The following is a 20,282-nucleotide window of genomic DNA, read 5'->3' on the forward strand; positions in this document are numbered from 1 at the left end:
ACCCAGTGAGCAAAGCCGATTCCTCTGCCTCGTATAGAACATGGGGCAAAGGCTTTAGGAAGGTGCAGCCACGGCACGTCCCATGGCTCCTGAATCTTGGGCCACCTGGAGGCACAGATCTCTTAAGTTTCCATCATATACGAGTAAGGGGCTGATGACGCTGTCCCCTCAGAGGAGGCCCCAGAGGGGGACCGCTGGTCTGAGGGTTCATACAGAGTATAGAAAAATAACCAACAGAGGCACTTTAAAATGGAGCCGGAGACGCCACGGTGGAGGAACGACTAGCACGACTTACGCCTCAAACCTTTATAATGTTAAAACAGGGCAAACTAACCTTTGGACTGGGCCTAACGCAACATTGCGTCCCAAAGAACTGACTGTAAGGATAACAAGAAAGCAGATATTAGACGACCAGAATGATAGCTACCAGACAGAAAATTAAAAACCTCCTTTGAAATTAACACCACTATGTCACCTGCACCAATAGTAATGGCTTCCTGCTACTGATGTAATTGTTCCCCTTGCCTTTCTCATAAATACCCCTTGCCTTTGTCTCCTAATTGGAACATTGTTTGAGGTTCTACCTGCATTAATGCTTCCTGAATAACTATTCTTTAATCTCAAATAAATGCTTGTTGCCTCCCACCTTGAAAGGCCTTTATTTTTAGGTTAATAAGAGGGAGCATTATGCATTCAAGCCAGGACATGGGGAGTCAGAGAACCTGTGAATGTCAGGTAGGCCACTGAGTAAGTAAGCAGGTCTGGAGCCAAGGCAAGTGTGGGAGTCACGGGGTAGAGACAGTTGAGCAGGTGGAGCCCCTCAGGTAAACACAAGAGGGCCTGGGCAGGAGGCTCCAAGGAGATGAGAAGAGATGAGAAGAGAGCTGAGGGCAACCTTGGGTCAAGGGAAAAGGGAGGTGTCCGGAAGCCAGGGGAAGATGGGGAGGGGTAATCACCAGTGAGACTAAGGAGAGGAGCGGAAATCACCCCCTGGACTGACTAGCACTGGGAGCATGGGGGCCTCTCAGAGCCATCTGGGTGAAGGGGTGGGGCAGGGTCCTGATGGACAGGGAGCACAGGCAGCTCTGCCAAGGAATGAAGCTAGGAAGTGGGGACCAGAATGTGCAGCCAGAGGGCAGATGGGTCCAAGGGGTGGAGGGGGAGTTTTGAGAGAGACCCTGTGTTGGTGTTGGGTGTGGTTTTACACTGTGGCAACAGAGCTACGCTGACACTTCATTTCCAAAGACTCCCTTCTAGCTGTGGTTGGAGCTGGTCACAGCTGAAATCCGTATGAGGTTTGGAGGAAGGGTCGTGTAAGCAGAGGTCCTCTTAGGGCAGGGCAACGTGTTTTCATAATACCAGGACTTGATTTGTCTTTCTCTCTCCTCTCACTGTACATTTGGAAATCCCCACCAGTCTGTGAGCCAATATTTCCAAGTGACTAAAGCATGATGGGACAAAATAATGCAGGGGTAAAAAAATACCTACTCAAAGTGGGATTATTTTACCAATGGATTTTAATGAACAAAATATGGAAAGTTCTTTGATGTGATTTCAGAGTCTATGTTACTCATTTAAGAAACCACCTGTCAAGTTTTGGTGTAATATCAAAGAAGATCTACAATTAGATAAAATGGCATTTCAATTATTAAAAGGATATTTTAATCCCTCCCTTTTCTAACTTAGTGTCTTATATGAGGCCAGATTTCCTCCAAATATTTCCACCAAAAAAATATATTGCAACAAATTGAGCACAGAAGCAGATATGAGAATCTAGCTGTCCTCTATTAACCCAGGAGTTAGGGAGATTTACAAAAGTGTAATCTCATTTTCTCACTATTTTTTTACTTTGGAAAAATTATTTTTCATAAAAATAATGGGTTTATCATTATTTTCAAATGAGTTAAAAAATTAAAATATTTTAAAGTTTCCTCACTTTAAATTTCTAGTAAGGTAAATAAATATTGATAAATAGAACCCATGTAAACAAAAATTCTTTGGGATCTTCAGTAATTTTTGAGGGAGTAAAAGTTGGGAAACCTTGAAGTAGGGCAGCACGTATGCCACCCTCAGCTCCCACATGCCACTGCTGACCTGTGGCCCACCCTGGAGACATGGGCAGAGCTGGCCCTTCTGGTGCCCACAGAGCCCTTGGGACAGGAGTGAATATACGAAGTTTGACAATTAAGTTCGCGAACTTGTTGCGCCGATGTTGCTAATTTTTTTTTATATCAGAGGGATTATTCATTATGAATTCGTACCAACTGGACAAATAGTTAACCAAGTTTACTATTTGGAAGTGCTGAAAAAGGCTGAGTGAAAAGGTTAGACAACCTGAACTTTTCGCCAACAATTCCTGGCTCTTGCATCATGACAATGCACCAGCTCACACGGCACTGTCTGTGAGGGAGTTTTTAGCCAGTAAACAAATAACTGTATAGGAACACCTCCCTTCTCTCCTGATCTGGCCCCCAATGACTTCTTTCTTTACCTGAAGATAAAGGAAATGTTGAAAGGAAGACATTTTGATGACATTCATTCAGGACATCAAGGGTAATACGACGACAGCTCTGATGGCCATTCCAGAAAAAAAGTTCCAAAACTGCTTTGAAGGGTGAACTCGGCACTGGCGTTGGTGCATAGCTTCCCAAGAGGAGCACTTCGAAGGTGACCATAGTGATATTCAGCAGTGAGGGATGTAGCACTTTTTCTAGGATGAGTTTGCGAACTTAATTGTCCCTCTTTGTAGCTCCCAGGGGAAGGCTTCTTGGGCAGCTTCCAGTTCAGTCCACGGGAGCGACCAGGGGGAGACAGCTGTCTCTAACTGTCCCCATGGGTTCCCATGGCTCCACGCTCTCATCACACCCAGCTTTCACTCCCACTGCAGAACCACTGACATTTGGTGACTTTGCAGGGACTGCAACCTTCCAGAGACGTCACGGGTCCCACAGCTGGGTGCGGGCTGTGTCCTGTGTCACTCATGTGGCTTTGCTCCTCTGACAGGACCATGACTGGGTCGGGGCTGTGTGTCTAGGGAACCATGAGGCATGTGATGTGCAAATGGCCCTGAAAGGCCAAGCAGGAGTTGACCTGGTAGGAGAGCAGCGGAGGCCAATCCTGGAAGAAGAGAGCTGTACAAAGACACACAAGCACCTCTGAGGGACACTATGAGGATGGAGAGGTGAGCAGGGGCTGCGTGTGCCCCAGACCTTGGAGCCAGGGAGCCCGGGAGCCACTACAGATGGCTACCATCCCTTCCACCGGTGCAGGAAGGGAGTTGGGGCCAGCTGCCCGGAAGGCGGCAGTCAGGTTAAATTCCCACTCCCACCCCCAACTATTGGACCTGGTGATTTGCTACTCCTCTTACAAATGGACTGCAGCTCCATAAACGCAGAGATGGCTTCTCTCCTAGGCTTCGTTGTGGTTTTTTATGAGTAAACATTTCTCGATAAAGACTTACTGTCTGCAGAGACCCCTTTATCCCCCAAAGGTAAGGGTTTAAGTGGTCTCCTAACTGCTGTTACTTATCTTTACAACAGCCAGAGAGAGCCCGCTCAACGGCAGAAGCTTTCACTTCACTGTATATATTTTTAGTGACTGGTTATAAATCAGGCTCCTCCCTGGGGCTCAGGGTCTCAAGTCTTCTCCATTCTAGAAGGCCAGGCTGGCAGAACCATCCCTATCCCTGGTTCTATAGGATGCTGGCACTGGTGTCCTCAGGAAGGCAGGACACATCCCCCTGAGCATGTGTCAAAGGGACCTTCAGGACCCTCAGGCCTGTTTCTGGCCCCTTCTTTGAGCAGCAACCTCTGTCCTGTCCTCCTACCCTCCTGCCGATCCAGCCCTACTCTCAGCACAGCATGTGACAGACCCTTTCCCCCTGAGGTGTGGCTGTCTGCCAACAGCCAGGCTGTCTGCCTCCTCCTTAAGCCATCAGAATTCATCGCAAATGATGAAATCACAGGAGCAGGCCAAAGGATGGGTAAGCCCCCAGAAATCACGACCTATAACCACCCCCGACCTCCATCTATAGCAGAAGTTACTGGTTTCCACTCTGTCCTGTGCTCTCACCACTTTAGTGCACACACACACACACCCAACTTCCAAACACTCACGCACCTATGGTTAATAGTCCGAAGGTTTTCTCTGCCTCCAGAGCCTACTCTGCCCGACAGGGCGGCCAGACGGAAGTGCCAGCGCAGCACCCAGCAAGTCCTAATAGGAGTTGGTGTCTAACTCTGGGCTCACTGCCCCTCGGGACAGATTGTACGGGGTCGCAGTTTCCCTGTGGAATGGAATTCCAGCAGCTCGCAGTGGTAACTGGCTCGCTAAGATGCCCTTCACTGGTGCCTGTCTCACCTGCCCAGTCCCCTGCTCACACCCCCAAATAAACCACACCCGAAAGAACCCTCGTTTTAGAGCCTGCTTCTGGGGACTAGAATTGAGACACCATGTGTGCACGTGACCTCAGATCAGGGTGCCGTCTGAGATGTCCCCTGGCCGGCTGGAAGGCTGGGGCGACCTTCTTCTCAGGATGAGGTGGCCCACAAGGCTGGCATAGCCTGGTGACCTGGGAGGGACAAGACTGCACTCCTGAAAGGTGAGAGGCAGTGAAGAGACTGGCAGTGGGGCCAGGGTGGGCAGGGGCACCTGGACGGACGAGACCACAGCAAGAGAAGGTGCAGCACGCAGGTGAAGTCTGGGGCATGAAGACCGGGCATCCATCTGCCCCAGGCAGCCACCAGCCGGAAAGTTCTTGCACGTGCAGGGCCGAGTCGCAGTCTGACCCTGCGCTTGTTTCTCTCCCTCCCAAGACATAACCCAGCTGAGGAATCAAGCTGTTCCTGGCATGCCGCTGGCACATTTCTGGAATGCGGGAGTTCAAGGACACGTGGGCGACGTCTCCACGTGAGCTCACTCTACCCCACCTCCTCGGGGAAGAACTTTCAAAGGCCACTCTCATCCTCCCCACACTCCCAAAGCAACGAAGCTCCTACAACCACAGCACCAGGAAACATCAACTCTGTTTCTTTCTTTCTTTTGTTTTTTAAGATCCCAGAAGTTTCTTTGGAGACCCCCCGAGGGAAACACGCACAAAAAACATGTGGACCATCCACAGCCCATCCAGGACGTTGGGTGGTGTTAGTGATGCCCCGGTCCTAACAGGAGGGTGCTAACGCTTCAGTGGCGCACTGGGAATTCTCCAGAAGCCTCTTGGACAACCCAGGAGGGAACGTTCCAGAAACGAAGAGCGAGAACAGGCACTGCATGTCAAGGATGGGATTGTATAAAAGGGGCCTGGAAGACTGGGAAGGGTGACATCCCCAGTCAGAGACCATGGGGTCCCTCCAGCGTCTCCCCAAGAGCCGGAAACTCCCCAGCGGCTCACTGTGTGAGGCCCCCCACACTAACGCTGTGGCCAGCCCTTCCCGGACATCTTGAGGCTGGGGCCTCTTTATGGGGCCTCTGCTTCAATCCTGGTCACAGTCCCCAAGAGGGCTGGCAAGCCTGCATCCGTGTGAAAGACCAGGATCCAAGGAACTGCCACCACTCCCATGGCGGCTGAAACCCAGAGTGTCTGGCTCCACTGGGCTCCACTCCAGCCACTGCTAGTGAACCCCAACTTCCCTGGGCCACAGCAGGCAGGCAGGTGAGCGCCCCATGGCACAGGAAGGACCTGAGCCAGCTCCTCAGCCTCTTCTCCCCCAGCTGAGGAAGCCATGGCCACTCTACCTCACCAGCATATCTGAAAGAGGCAGCGGCCTTAACAACCCTGGGAGACATTGCCGAGTCCCCATCTCCCCGACTAGAGCACCCATTTTACTTTCTTCATGGTGTGGTCATTCGTTTGGGTACTTGCCCATATCTCTCCTGAATGGGCTGTCGGTTCTAGAAAAAGCAGACCTTGCCTGTATGTTCCCTGCTGTGACCTAGTGCCTGGCACACACTAGGCCCTCAGTAAACATCTGAGGAAAGACAGAAGGGAGGCCAGGAGAGAGAGAGGGAAGAAGGAAGGAAGGACGAAGGATTTTCTGAAGAGCAGAGAAATCCAGCAGGAATCACCTGCATTCCATGTACGGGGACGGAATGCTTCAAGTCACAAGCGATACACCAACCCAACAAAAATACACGTGTATTCTAAATGTCCTTCCCCTGCGCCACGCTCTTGTGTGCTCCCTACTTGCCATAGTCCAGATCCGTCTGCAACCCGTCCAGGGGTCCCCATGGCTGTTCAACACTCCCTTTCCAACCGTGTCTCTTCTCCTAACCTGCTCTCAAGCGAGGCTTCCAGTCCCTGCCCTCCACACATGCCACCTCACCCTCAACCCCAGGCCTGTGCTCAGGTCCCCCCTCTCCGGATCTCTCCCACATGTCCCTCCTTCTTTGAGGACCCCTCCTTGTGGTGCTATCCCCAGAACATTCTGGATTTCCTCTCTAAGGCTCTCACCTGGCACTTCTCAGAGGTACTCACAGGGAGCTAAAAAGGACAACGAGGGAGAGAAGGGGCGGTCCTGGTCACTCCAGATACCGCCCACAGCAAGAGACTCAGGGACAAAATGACCACAGGAGTGCTTTCTGCTTCTGAAGAGCCAGAGCTCTGAGACTATCACTCACTAGTGAGTGTCTACAGGGGAGCGGACCTCCCTGGTGTCCTCCCACTCTTCCCGTCAACTGGCTGCATTTTTATTTGGCCTGCTCAGCATCACATGGAGCCTGCCCTCGCACACACGGTCCCTACAGGTCAGGAAGGCTAACCCTCCCCCACCACAGAGGTGTCCGTGGGACCATGTGGGTACCACAGGGCCTGGTCACAGTAACTGGCTCACAGGGTGCAGGGGACCCAGGCCAGGCCAATGAGACGACTCCCTGGACTTTTGCTGGAATCACCTGGAAGGAGATCCTTCTCCATCAGAGCTCAGGGGTGTCAAGCCCACATTCACCTGCAGCAACTCTTCACCATCGGGTGAAAACAAGCTGCCTGGATGCCCACCAAAAGGAAAGCCAACCAAGAGCCAACTGAGACAAAGAACTAATGTCCCAACGACATCATTGGGGCCTCAAATGCAGAGTCATAGTTTTGCAATTATGGAGGCTAAGAACTCCATGTAACTTAAGAGGATATAAGCAGGTTTCTGTCATTGTAGCCAAGTGTTCTGGCTCAGTTTCTATGGAGAAGAGCCGTCCTTTCAGGCCAAGGTACTGCCATCTCCCTATAACCTCATACATCCCACATAGTCCTCTTGGGGTACCCCTTAAATCTGGCTGCCTGCCCATCCTCCATTGCCACTGACTGAGGGATGGGGGAGAGACGGAGGGCTCCTGGAACCACCCGCTGGAACTCGCTGAGGACAGGGTGAGGCCATGGGGCAGAGGGCAGGAGGACAGGGAAGGGAAGGGGCACACCTGGGGCTCCCTGCCAGGACAGGGGAGGTGAGAGGGTGTGCAGATACCTCAACCCTAATTATGCCGACTCTGCCACTTCCCAGGAGCTGCAATCCGCCTGGCACTTGCCCTCTGCAAAAGCTGCCCTGAGGAGGGCCTGCGACACCACACATGGGCTGGGAGGTCACTGACCTCTAAGGCCCACGCCTCCTGAGCAACTTACCCCAGGCCCGGGAGAGCACCCTGGCTTGGGGGTCCCAGATCTGCTCCTTACTGGGCTCCCTCACATGCTCACTGTGTGGCCTCGGCAAGACCAGATGGCCCCTGAGGCCCCTGCCACTCAGAAGCATAGAAAAATCTGTGCCTGTCCAGCTGAGGGCATTACAGAGCCCTGGCCCTTCCCGGCAAAGTATCTGATTTTCAGCCACAGGAGCCCAGGGCCGCCCCCACCACCTGGAGTAGTAGGTGGGGCTGCAGGGTCACCCTGGCATGCTGGCGGCCATCTCTCTCCACCCCGCCTGACCCGGGCTGCAGAGCCCACGAGCCTGCCACAATCAATTATTTGGAGACCAAGGGAGGACGTAATCGGGTGATAAAGGACTGGAAGTGAGCTGGAGGCTGGTGCTCTTTCTAAAGTGATTTACTCAGCTCCCCTCCACCCTGGCACCCTTAATGTAATTATTTACTTTGTCATTAAACACCCTCCTTCCACTCCAGTTATTTTTAGAGCTTCTGGAGCCTATGGAATCGGCTGAGGAAGCTGCTCATTGGCCAGGAGCAGTCAGGTCCTCCCTGGGGGGCAGTGATACTCACAGTCTGGGGACAGCCTGGGGACTCATGCTGGGGTTTCCAGGGGGCCAAGGCAAGGCCAGGCCTAGATGCCACAGGCCTTCGCCCGTCACCCCCCCAACTTTCTCACTCACCTTCTCCCTCCTTCCCTTCCTTCATCCTTTCTCCCGCCCTCCCTTCCTTTTTAAAACTGAGGTGCAATTCACCCTTTTAAAGTGTACCATAAAATTCACCCTTTTAAAGTGTACAATTCAGTCGTTTCTAGTATACTCGTATTCACGGGGTGTGCACCATCACCACTATCTAATTACAGAGCATTTCATCACCCCAAAAATGAACTCCATACACATTAGCCGCTACTCCCCATTCCCTCCTCCCCTCGGCCCCTGACAACTATTAACGTATTTTCTGTCTCTGTGGGTGTGCCTACTTGGGACAGTTCGTATAAACGAAATCATACTGTGTATCTGGCTTCTTTCACTAAGCATAAATGCCATCAAGGTTTATACATGTTAAAACATGTATCAGTATTTCATTCCTTTTTATGGCCAAATCATATTCCATTCTGTGGACATACCACATCTTGGATTTATCTATTCATTAGCTAACGGACACGTGGGGTATTTCGCATTTGGGGCTATTGTGAATTAAGTTACTATAAACATTTGTGTCCAAGTTTTTGGGTGAACATATGTTTCCAGTTCTCATACTGACACACCTACGTAGGAGTAGAGTTCCTGGGCCCTCCCTCCGTCCCTCTCACAGTCAGCTGGGAAAGCAGGGGGCCTGGCACGTTAGTGCCGCTGTGGCCTGTGGTCACCAGGAAATCTCTGCACTGCTCTGGACACTAATCATGCAGCCAGGAGTTGCCACGGGTCCTCTATGGCAGGTGATACCACTACCCAACGAGAATGATTTCAGCAGCCTCTGGCTGCCCACACGCCAGAGCCTCACCCTGCACACAGCTGGCCAGGTGAGCTTCTTCACCCCATTTTACAGATGAGGCAAAGGTGGCCCATTCTCACACGTGGATGTGGACCTCACCTGCCTGCCTCTAACTGAAGGCACCTGTTGCTTTCCTTGTCACCAACACAGCCTAGAGGGATGTGACCAGGGGACCAGACATGAGACAAAGGTCCTACCCACAGCCAGCCTCAGAACTTGAAGAGGCGGCAAAGTACATGTTTGGCAATTTGAGCTTCCCTGTCTGACCTTCTTCTCCCTGGGTCAGCTCCCCCAGCACCAGGTACTACAGATACCCAAGGCTGTCACTGGGGAGGGGCCTGCATCTGTAACCTAGGTCACAAAGAGGGACACAGGACAACGTGGGCCTCTGCACAAATCCAGAGGCAAGGTGACAGCAAAAGGGAAATTTCAGGCACTTGGCTGTTGGGGAAGGGGCTTTCCTGACCTGACCACCATCACACCAGGCAGGACCACCTACTCTGCCATGCATGACACTTCCCCTGGATGTCCCTCCATTTCCAGAATGACAGGTACTGAGGAAGGTAAAAGGCTTGTGCCTGGTGTCCACTGCCAACCACCCCGCCAAACTCAAACCCTCCTCTCAAATGTTGCTGCTCAAAATGGGATGGAATATCAGACAGTGAAATTACCTTCCTACCAGAGGCCTCATGGCCCAGGGTCTGGGTGTCTGACTTCCCAGTCTCCACAAATACAAGGCAGCGGTCCATGCCCCCAGGAAGCAGGGCCAGCCAGGGAAGGAGCCAAGGGCAGTTTCTCAAGATAGAGCCTTTGCAGCCTCCTTCCCTCCACATCTGTCCAGGAGGAGAGGCTGGCGGAACCTGCAGGGGAGTCCAAACAAGCCATGCTCACCCAGGCCAGGCCAGGCTAGGCCTCCGGGGTCCACGTGTGGCTGTGCAGCAGCTGGAGGACACGGACCCAGGAGGGGCCTCACAGGGCTTCCCAGCCCTGAGACAAGGGCTTGGCTGGGGCTGGGAGATGAAGGGAGCCCCTCCCCAAAGGGCTGACAGAACCAGCCACCGTGAGCCCATACTCAGATCCCAGGACCTTTGCCCATGCTGTTCCCCCTTGCACATCATGGGCAAACTGCTACTCCTTGTGAAGACTCAGCTCAGAGTCCTGTGCATTCATTCATTCATTCATTCACTCGCAAACTATGTGAAGTATATGCACTACTCTTGGGAAAAGTTCTAGAATAATCATAATAACAGCAATAATAATACTAATAACAGCAACTACTATATACAGAATTTCTACTACATCCCAGGTACTATCTAAGCTCTTCACACTGTTTATCTATAATCCTAGGCCTCAAAAGACAAGTATTTAGTCCATTGGTAAGATGAGGACACTGGGCTTCCAATCAGCAAAGGATACCCAGCTGGCTAGTGGCAGAGCAAGGATTCAAACTCCGTCTGTCCAAACCTGAGACAAACTGGCCAGGGGGATTGGCCAGCCGTGGGGAGGTGGTCACTCCATGCACCATTCCCTTGGCTTGCCCTAGGCCCTGCCACACTTTGCAGACACCACTTTGGCGACCTCTTCCCAGCCATCTGAGCTGAGTGTGCCGCTGTGCTCTGCACGACCCTGACCAGTCAGAGGGGGCGCGTGGCTGCAGGCAGTGGCCTTAGCGGGGCTTTACTGAGTCTTCCCAGCCTTTTCTGGCCACATTTCTTCCCTGCACTTTCCCTAACCACCCCAGGCATCAGACAATGGCTCCAGTAGCATCACACGTGGGGGTGTCTGGTTTCTCTCAGGGGGTCACAAGATCTTGGGGACAGGGACTACATGGCTCCTGTTTCTTGGATGGCCCCTCACTCTCCCCACATGCCCCCTCTGGTGCTGGCACAGGGCTTCAAGAGGGCAGCAGCTTCGGTCAGAGGCACTGCTTCTCCCACCCGTGTGTAGAAAAAGAAGAGGCTCCGATGGAGCCACAGGACCTGTAAGGCGGAATGGCCACACCCCCCGGGGATCCCCAGCCACCCCTGGGCCTCACTCCAGGGCAGTCAGGCGTCTCCTTCCCACCCAGTCCCACAGGTCCCCAGACAGCACTGCCCATTCTAGCCACGCCCCACTGCCAGGCCCAAGGGCTTCTCCCTGCACTCCTCGCCTCCAGCCTCTCTGCTGAAGACCCTTTCCACTGCCAGTTGAGCTTTAAAGCTGACTGACATGGCAGGGGTCTGCCTTAAACCTCTGAGGCTATTCCCCTGATGTCTGGGGAGGGGAAACTAAGGAGGGGTTTGGGAAGCTCCACCTGCCTCCAAGGCTGGAGCCCCTCAGGCTCCATCTACACACCCCCACTGGAGCCACAAGGGCAAACTTGCTGCGCCCTGAGCCCCTGTACTCCCCAGGGGCCACTCTGCTGCTCCCCCACCAGTGTGCACCCCCTTCCCTCCTTCTCCCTGGTGGGACCCTACACGTCCCAGCTCCCTGGCCAGACCCATCACCATCTCTCCATAGTGCTCTATTCTCAGCCCCCGGTGCTTTCACGTGTCCCACATCCACCCCAAACAGCACACCTGACTTCATTATCTTCAACATGTTCCCGAGATCAGAGGCAGTGAGACCTGGCCACAAACATAAAATAAATTATCCCCCCACACCAATGATAAATGGTTCTATTAGCAAACCAGATTGTTAAACTCTGATATAACAGAACGCAGGAAACTGGGGCCCATCCATTCTCCCTCCGGCGCATACTGAGTTGTAAATAGGTTATTTTGTGTGTAAATAACACATTAAAACACAGCATTAGCTGTGTCTTTTGATAGAGAGGAAATTGTTACAAATAAATAATTCCGGACAGGAATGTAAAATAAGCCAGATTTAATAGAGCATGCCTGGTGCAGCCGTGTTAAACATGACTAAAATGATAAACCCCAGAATATACTAATAGTAAACTATGCACTGACATCAAAGTAATGAGGCTGTATTTTTACCAAGCTTTAGAAATGCTAAAATTAGTTTTGACAGAACCAAACATCAGAAAAATGTTTCTGACATAAATACTGTCAATTTGGGGAGCTGGGGTTTGAGCCAGGAGGGGGCAGGACTGGGGGCAGCTGTGTCCCACCCCACGGGCAATTCCTAGGGAGTTGTTTCCAGTCCCACTGGTGTCCCTAGGTAACCGTTTGTACTTCATGTCTCTGGACCTCAGTTTCCACATCTGTGAAATGAACAGATCCGAACTGGATGATGTCTAAAGCTTCTTCCAGTTCTGTACCACCGCCCGCCCCTTACCCATGTGGGAGCCACCCCCAGTGGATGCTTGAAACCATAGAGAGTGCTGAACCCTATTAATACTATCCTTCTTCCTATACATATGTACCTATGAGAAAGTTTAATTTATAAATTAGGCACGGTAAGAGATTAACACCAGTAAATAATAATAAAATAGAACAATTATAACAATATGCTGTAATAAACATTATGTGAGTGTGGTCTGTCTCTGTCTCTGTCTCTGTCTCTCTCTCTCTCCAATAACCAATCTGATAACCCAGATGGCTACTAAGTGACTACTGGGCAGGGAGCATGTGCAGTATGAGATGCTGGACAAAGAGACGATTCATATCCCAGGTGGGATGGAGCACGACAGCACACGATTTCACAAGCTACTCAGCAGGGCACACAATTTAAAACTTGTTGGCTTATTTTGGGAATTTTCCATTTAATATTTTCAGACCGAGTTTGACCGTGGGTAATGGAAACCGCAGAAAGCAAAACCGCAGATAAGGGGGGAACTACTGTAATTAGAAATGACTGTAAAGCTCTCCCCAATGCTCAATGAACCATGAGAAACGAGGCAGTGTCTGTCGCGCGTGGCTAAGGCCCCAGGGAGAGAGAACAGGGGCAGGAACCACGAATGCTTTCCTTCTGTGTGGGCGGAGCTCGCCAGCTCACATGCGCCCACCAGAAAACACAGCAATGCGGGTCCCACGCTCAAACGTGTGTGCCAGCCACCACATCCAAGGGGAGCAGCCAGGAGAGGCCGGCGCAGTCCACCAAGGCTTGGACCCTGGGATGGGCCTGGAATGCTGTAGCAGGGGGTAAGGGAGGAGCCTGCTGTGTTGAAGGAAAGTGGGGCATCCAGTCTGATTTTGGATGGCAGCTTTGAGTGGTGTTTAGAGCATGAGGTGTTGGCATTGCGCATGAGACTATGATAAGCAGGAGAAATGCTCCATCAAATTTCTGTCACTAACATTTACTTCGACTCTACACGGGCACTCTAATACGCAGTCTACAGATGCTCTCCCATTTCACCTCACTGTAGGCAGAAATTATGATCTCAATTTTACAGACTGCAGAGACGTGAACTGCGTTATCCCAGGACACACAGCTAACAAGTCTTTCCGCTGTACTCCATTAGAAACCAAAGGGAACCTCCAGCCCTCACCCTCATCTCCAGGCACCCCGACCCTCCAGGACACAGCCAGTACCCAAGATGATGCCAGGGGGTCATCAAGAGTCATTCAGACCCACCCAGAAAATGCCCACTACACCCCACTTCGCAGGTGTGCAAAACCGTCAGAGTGGAGTTCTGCTCTCTGGAAAAAGTCTGATGGGAACTGACTATTCCATGTGGCTGAGCTGTTAAAAAACAAGCTCAGAAGCAGCATCAACAGCAATCCTGAAAATCACTTAAATAAGAATAATTGCCCACTTAGTCACATCTGATTGCATTTCGGGCCCAAGGCAAAAGCGTGTGGCCCCAGCCAAGCAGTTCAGGTGAGCCGCGGAGGCTGGCCCACTTGGTAAATTCCAGGGGCCTCGGGAGGGGAGCTAGGCCCAAGGAACAGGCCAGCCCCGAATGACCCTCGTGCCAGGGGACCTCAGGGCTGGCAAAGGCAGCTGGCTGCACCAGCCCACTGGGCACACACCTGGCATGATAGCATCAAAAGGAGGGAGTCTTCACTCAACATTGCTGGGGTGGGGTTAGGGGATGGGGACAGTGGTGACTAAACAATGCTCTGCCCACATTGGGGGTAGTGGCACGGAAACAGAGAGGGCAAAGACACCAGGGTCTCAGACGTATTGATCCAGGTAGGACATGGTAAGGTCCACATGACTTGAAGGGATTTCCTAGCCCTCAGCATCTTAGCAAGAATGCTCTCAGCCTGACTTGTTTACGTATTTTGGTATTTGCGCAGCATTCCAAGACAGATGTGCATACCTCATTGTTAAGCAACAATGCACCTTAAAGAAACTTTCAAAGAAGCCAGCAGGGCCAGTGAAGATGAAGGGGTGGTGGGTGCGAGTGTGGGTGGCACAGAGGCCTCTTGCCGCAAGGGAGCACTAGGCTGAGAGTCGTGCCTGCTCACGCCTGCTAAATGCGCGGGTCACAGTCCCCTCCAGGAATCCAGTCCATGCTTTGGACCTGCTGTACCCAGTGACCTGGGAAGCCTGTTAAACATACACATGCTTAGGCCCCAGCCCGGGAGATTCTGTTTCTGCAGGTCTGGGGCAGCCTGGGAGTCTGTGTTTATGACAGCCGTCTCGTGAGATTCTAAGGCGAGGCCAGCTTCGGCAACCTCTGGACTGGTCCCTCCCTCCAGGGTACAGGGGAATAGGCTGAGTTAAGGAGGCTAGGGTCCCCTAAAGTTCCCTATCCAGGACAGTCTGTGGCAGTGAGGAAAAGAAGGACCGGAACCCAGGCCTGCTCTCCAGCCCATTGCTCCCCGCACCACTGTCAAGTGGGAAGACACCAGAAATCTGGGCTTCCATCACCTATCTGGACTCAACAGGACAGTTAGCAAGGGTTAGCAGTGGAGATTTTCTAAGTCAGAGCCTACAGACCTAGGAAAGGAACACTGGTAACAGTTACTAAAGCAAATACTTACATCGGACTTCACAGAGAGCTAAATTGTGCACAGCACTTTACATGTGCTAACTCAAGTAATCCTCACAACACTATGAAGTAGGTTCTATTATTATGTCCATTTTATAGATGAGAAAAGTGTGGCACAGACCTGCTCAGGGTCAGTGGAGCTAGGCCTTCATCGGGCGACCTGGCGACAGTCTGGGCTGCTTCTTACTGCTCTGCATTGTACAGCAGGGCCAGCTACGACCCATGAGGTGCCCTGTGGCAGGCAGGAGGGAGCACATTATATGCCTCCTGTAGTTTCCACATAGCAGCTCCATGTATGACTCGTACTTGACATGTGGAAAGACTCTCCCTACCTTCTGCAGCTAGAACACTGAGGGCCCAACACTTACGAGAGCATGAGAATCACCAGCAGCTCGCCGGGTCCCCGTCCCAGAAACTCTGCTTCAGGAGGTCTGCAATGGGGCCCACGAATGTGCGTTCCTCACAATTCCCAGGGATGCTGCTGCTGCTGCTGCTGCTGCTGGTGGGGCCCGCACTGGGAGGGCCCTGGGCAGCACATGGCGTTGCCCGCGTAAGAGTTAGGGGCTGCAGTATAGGCACGCCACAGGGTTTCTAAAGCCTGTGTGGCTGCTTGACTTCAGGGATAAGCAAAGCTCACTAGATGAGACCCAGCTCTGAGTTTTCAGGCTCCAGACTTTCTGATCGTCCCAGCCCAAGGCTTGGAGTGGCTGGGTCCCTGGTGCTCAGCTGAGGCACTCAGAGAGGTTCAGAAATATTTTTTTGGGGGGGAAAAAAAACATTGTTGAGGAGGAAAATACGACAGCATTTGGATAGTTTCACTGCAAAGCAATGAGAAACATCTGAATCAAATTGCCTTTAAAATTATGCCATTTTAAAAATTAAAGGGGGAAAAAAGACTCTGGGCCAAGATGAGTTTTTAAAGCTTTATGGCTTCCAAAGTGTTAGCACAACAGCTAAAGAGGCTGGGAAAGAACCACTAGCTGTGCTCCTGCCAGGTGATTCAACTAACCTTTCCCGAGTCTGACCACAGCGCAGTTTTTCCCTTTGGCACAGCCCTGCTTTGCGATGTAAAGGCGTTTGTGACACACGTTGGCTCAGAGAGTTAACTCTGAGTAGAAACACCCACCCCAGCAGGTCCAGCCCTAACATGCCTCAGGGAGGTCAAGCAACAGAGACCAGTCAAGCCAGGTGACTTTCAAGGTCCCTCTCAAATAAGTCACAGTCCCACAAAGAGCAGGCGCTGAGAGAGAGCAGGTACTGTTGGCCCTTGGACAGCCGAGGGAGCTAAGGCACAGTGACAAACGAGGAGACCTGTGCAAGGCTAGTGCATAGGCTGGACGCTCCCCGTAGAGTATCTGTCAGCGGGCTGGGCGTTAAGGCCCAAATCACCCCCAGACAATCTAAAATCACAACCTGAAAACAAAGGGGAAGGTGACGCTCATCCAGACACCGCTTCCTGTAAAGGCAGCAGGTGGCCTTGGGCAAGTCCCTTCCCACCAGGTCTCAGTGTCATCTACAAAACGAAGGGGTGAAAGGGGAGGCTCCGGACACGTGCCTGCGGCTCCTGCCTAACGCCCCGAAGCTCCTCTCTGGGTTCTCCAAGCTTTGCCACGGCGGGTGCCCGCCTCCCTTCCATCCTCTCTCCTCACTCTGGACGCTCACGCTCTTTCTCTTTCCTGCTGTGCTTGAGATCAGCTGGCTGTCAGGGTACCTGAGTGAGGCTTCAGCTACTGCCGTCGCTCACAGCATCTCTGCCACCTTCAGTCGGATGTAATAGAGACCCAATGTCACGAGATCAGCAAGACTTTGGATAACACCTGTCAAGTGTCCTGACAACATAGTTTAGGAAAATCTTAGGGGCCCAAAGAAGGTTTACCACACTGGGACCGAGGGATGTTGCTAGAAGTAGGACCCAGGCCAGCGCCCTATGGGCCACTCCCTCGGGACTCCCTCGCTCCCTCCACAGAACACGGTCATTACAGTCCACCAGCACCAGGGGACCTGCTCCAAGATGACCCTTTGCTCCATGCAGGAATGGCTGCTCTTTCCCGACTCCAGGAGGGTTCTTTACCAACAGACTGCTCAGAGAGGGTGGAAGGAATGGAACAGTGGCCGGCTCTCTACCAGATAGTCTGTACCGGACTCAGAGGCTCTGATGACACAAGACACCTACCCCGCGGGGGGCAATGGGTGGGCAGGTTGCTTCCATGATCTGCTAGAACCTAATCAGCCACGTGCTCCCCAGGGGCGGGCAATGAAGGGACAGGGGGTCCGTGAAGGTGGGCAGGGATGGCACCCTGGGGGGAGGGCAGGGGAGGGGTGGAGGAAGGTGGGCGCCTCCGTGGAGCTGCTGCACTCCAAGCTATAGGCCGCTGCCTACCGTCCCCCACCCCATCCCAGATCAAGAATCCCTCAGGCCACTGTTGTTACTGCACCACTGGTGACAGAAAGGTCTAATGCTATAGGGGCTTCCCCCCTAATTACTGTCTAATTACTGCCTAAGTCTGTTCTCTGCTACTACGACATGGCAGTAAATTATGCCATGTGGCAGTTCACAATCCACTCATGGCTCCAGAGCGGCAGACCCAGGCCAAGGCAGAAAGAGCTAAGGGCCCGGGGAGGCCAGAGACACACCGCCGGCTTGCCTGAGCTCCCTCAGGCCGCAGACACATATGTGTCCAAGCTTCAGGCAGAGGAGTCGCCACAGGCCAGAGTCGGCCCTGACCCAGGGGAAGGAACAGACCATGTGCAGACACAGACAGGCCAGGACCAGGGGTTGGCCTCAGAGCCACCGCCACACTCCTGCCCCTCTCCTCGTGTCTGGCTCCTGGACAGCACTCTGCATGGGAGTCCACCCTGGGCTTTGGCTCCTTCCTCTACCCTCAGCTGGCTCCTCCTCACAGACAGAGGGCCTGGAGAGCCTGTCAGTGAGACAGGGTCAAGGTGTCACCCAGAGGAGGAGACCAAATGCCCACCTCCCTGTGGGAGCACAAGGTTAGTAATATTGGCTGTTAGCCGTACGGCGAGGGCCATATCCTTCTCCTGACCTGGGTCGCACATCCTGAAAATGACCTCCATCTGAGAATGACAAGGAGGGTCGGGGCAGGGGTGGGGGGGCGGTGAATAAAAATAAATGTATCAACAATGACCCAGAAGTCCTCCAGTTCAGTCTGGGAGACACCGACTCCTACCCCCTTTGAGTGTCTCTGATTCGCTGGTCTCTGGTCCCGAGCTGTGCCCAGCATGGCACGTGGACAGCAGCGTCTGTCAGCCCCCCTGTGACTTACTGAATGGGGCTCTACACTCTCACAGGCCCCTTCGATCCATGTTCACATCAAAGTGTGAGATGACACCCACATGCGCACACCCACCCCACTCCGGCCAAGGCGCATTTCCCACCGTTCCCCGAGCTGTGCTTGAGCGGCGAGAGCAACAAGGCATGACTAAACGCACTTGAATAAAAAGGGGGAAGAAAAGAAATCTAAGTCTCTCCATTCCTCAGAGACAGAAATAGTTATGTGGCCTCCAGATGGACTGCGCAGACACAAGGGGAGGTCTCGCCTTCCCGCCAAACTTTCCCACTGGGAAGCTGGCACGGACCAGTGGAAACCATAGAGTATTTCTCTTCGGGGCAGTAAAATGAGAGGCTGTGGCTCATGTAGTCCTTCTGTTATAATTAAGTTGGCCAGAAATTCACCTAAGGATACTAAATTCTGTACCTGACCCTCTAATTACCGCCAGAAGGGATCAGGAGACAATTACTTTCCAAAATAGTCCCTGGCGGGCCAGAGGCAAAAAGCAGTGTCTCTGGCACATCTCGAATGTGCCAACTGAACGCACCCCAGGGCCTCCCAGCAGCCACCGTGCCTCCCTTCCCTTCCCTTCCCTTCCCTTCCCTTCCCTTCCCTTCCCTTCCCTTCCCTTCCCTTCACTTCTTTTCCCTCCCCTTCCCTTCCCTTCCCTCCCCTTCCCTTCCCTTCCCTTCCCTTCCCTTCCCTTCCCTTCCCTTCCCTTCCCTTCCTTTCCTTCTCCAAGTTCTCAGGCCCGCCCCCAGGAGTCTGAGCCAGCCCAGCCCCCCAAGATTGGGGGTGTCCAGACCTCCGGGAAACCCCGCAGGTGACTGTCACAGTGCCTGGGATCCCTAGCAGCAGGGGCGCCCTCCTCTTCACCCGCCATAAACCCAGCATGCCTGCCGGATGACATCGGCCACCAGTCCAATTAAATCCTAACGGGCTAATGAAAAAGACCCCTGCTGCCCACCAAGTGTGCAAAACAGAAAGTACCTCCTTGGGCAGCTGCTGCCGCCGCCGCCGCCACAGTGGCCACGGCCAGAGCAGAGGCCTTCCTGCCCGGGTCAGGGAAAGCAGCGCCCTCCAGGATCCCACTTTTGGCTTCTTTCTTCTCCGCGGCAGTGGCTGAAGCAGATGTCTCCATCTTAGCCGCTCATAGTCCTGGGTGGCAGCCCTAAAGAGAAGACAAAGACACTCACCAACGCTGCCCCCAGACCCAGCCGGGAACGCCGACCCAGATTCCCCGTCACCACACGTGGCTAACGCAACCACCTCAATTCTCTCATAATTGGGAAGGAGGGTTTAATTAATTTTGATAATTATTAGTTCTAAGATTCATCTGCTCTTTTGAACGACCTCACGGACAACAGCTGCGCGTTTTCGTTATCTTCTACCCCAGATTTTTTTTAACCTAAGCAACAAGTTCCTCCCGTGGTGAGTGGTGAGCTGTAAGAACTGCACTGAGAAATGAAGTCAGAAGCACAGGCTTCTCCAGCTCTGGGTCTCAGGAAAATAAAAGAGAGTGACAAAGACTCAGAGGTCCTGAAAGAAAAGCCCTCCTTTTCCTGCCCCTTCCCTGCTCACCAGGATCCATCTTTCATTTATTCATGTGTATGTTCATTCACTCATTTATTCAAGGTTTTCATCATTTATTCACTTGCACACACTTAGTCACCACATTTTGAAGCCCCTATTATGCAGCAGGCATCGTGTCTGGTGCTGAAGACACAATCCATGCAGTTTACAATCTACGTGAGAGACAGATAATAAATAAGGGAGGAAATAAATGTATATTTAGTTGCAGTTAGGGAGAGGTAGCATGGAAAGAGAAAGTTTGAGCAGGATGGGAGGGGTTTGCCTCTCTGAGGATGGGAGGCCACATGAAGGTCTGAGGGAGCCCAGGGTAGCAGAGGGCGGAGGCGGGAGCTAAGGGCCAGTGGGAGGAGGCAAGTGCCGGCCCTGGAGGGTTTGGGGGGGGGGAACATGACATG

The 20,282-nt window shown here is 52.7% G+C and overlaps 1 protein-coding gene across 1 annotated transcript in view; it reads right to left on the bottom strand.

The window, feature by feature from the left end:
* The window catches only part of GLI2 (GLI family zinc finger 2), a 240,939-nt gene that overhangs the window by 155,388 nt on the left and 65,269 nt on the right, over positions 1-20,282 (bottom strand). The window contains exon 2 of the mRNA XM_081051718.1: positions 19,285-19,465. Within this exon, the coding sequence (XP_080907844.1) occupies positions 19,285-19,435 (151 nt within the window). The 5' untranslated portion in view covers positions 19,436-19,465. The remainder of the gene's footprint in view (positions 1-19,284; positions 19,466-20,282) is intronic.

This window comes from Rhinolophus hipposideros (assembly GCF_964194185.1).
Source record: "Rhinolophus hipposideros genome assembly, chromosome: 6".
Classification (NCBI taxonomy): domain Eukaryota; kingdom Metazoa; phylum Chordata; class Mammalia; order Chiroptera; family Rhinolophidae; genus Rhinolophus; species Rhinolophus hipposideros.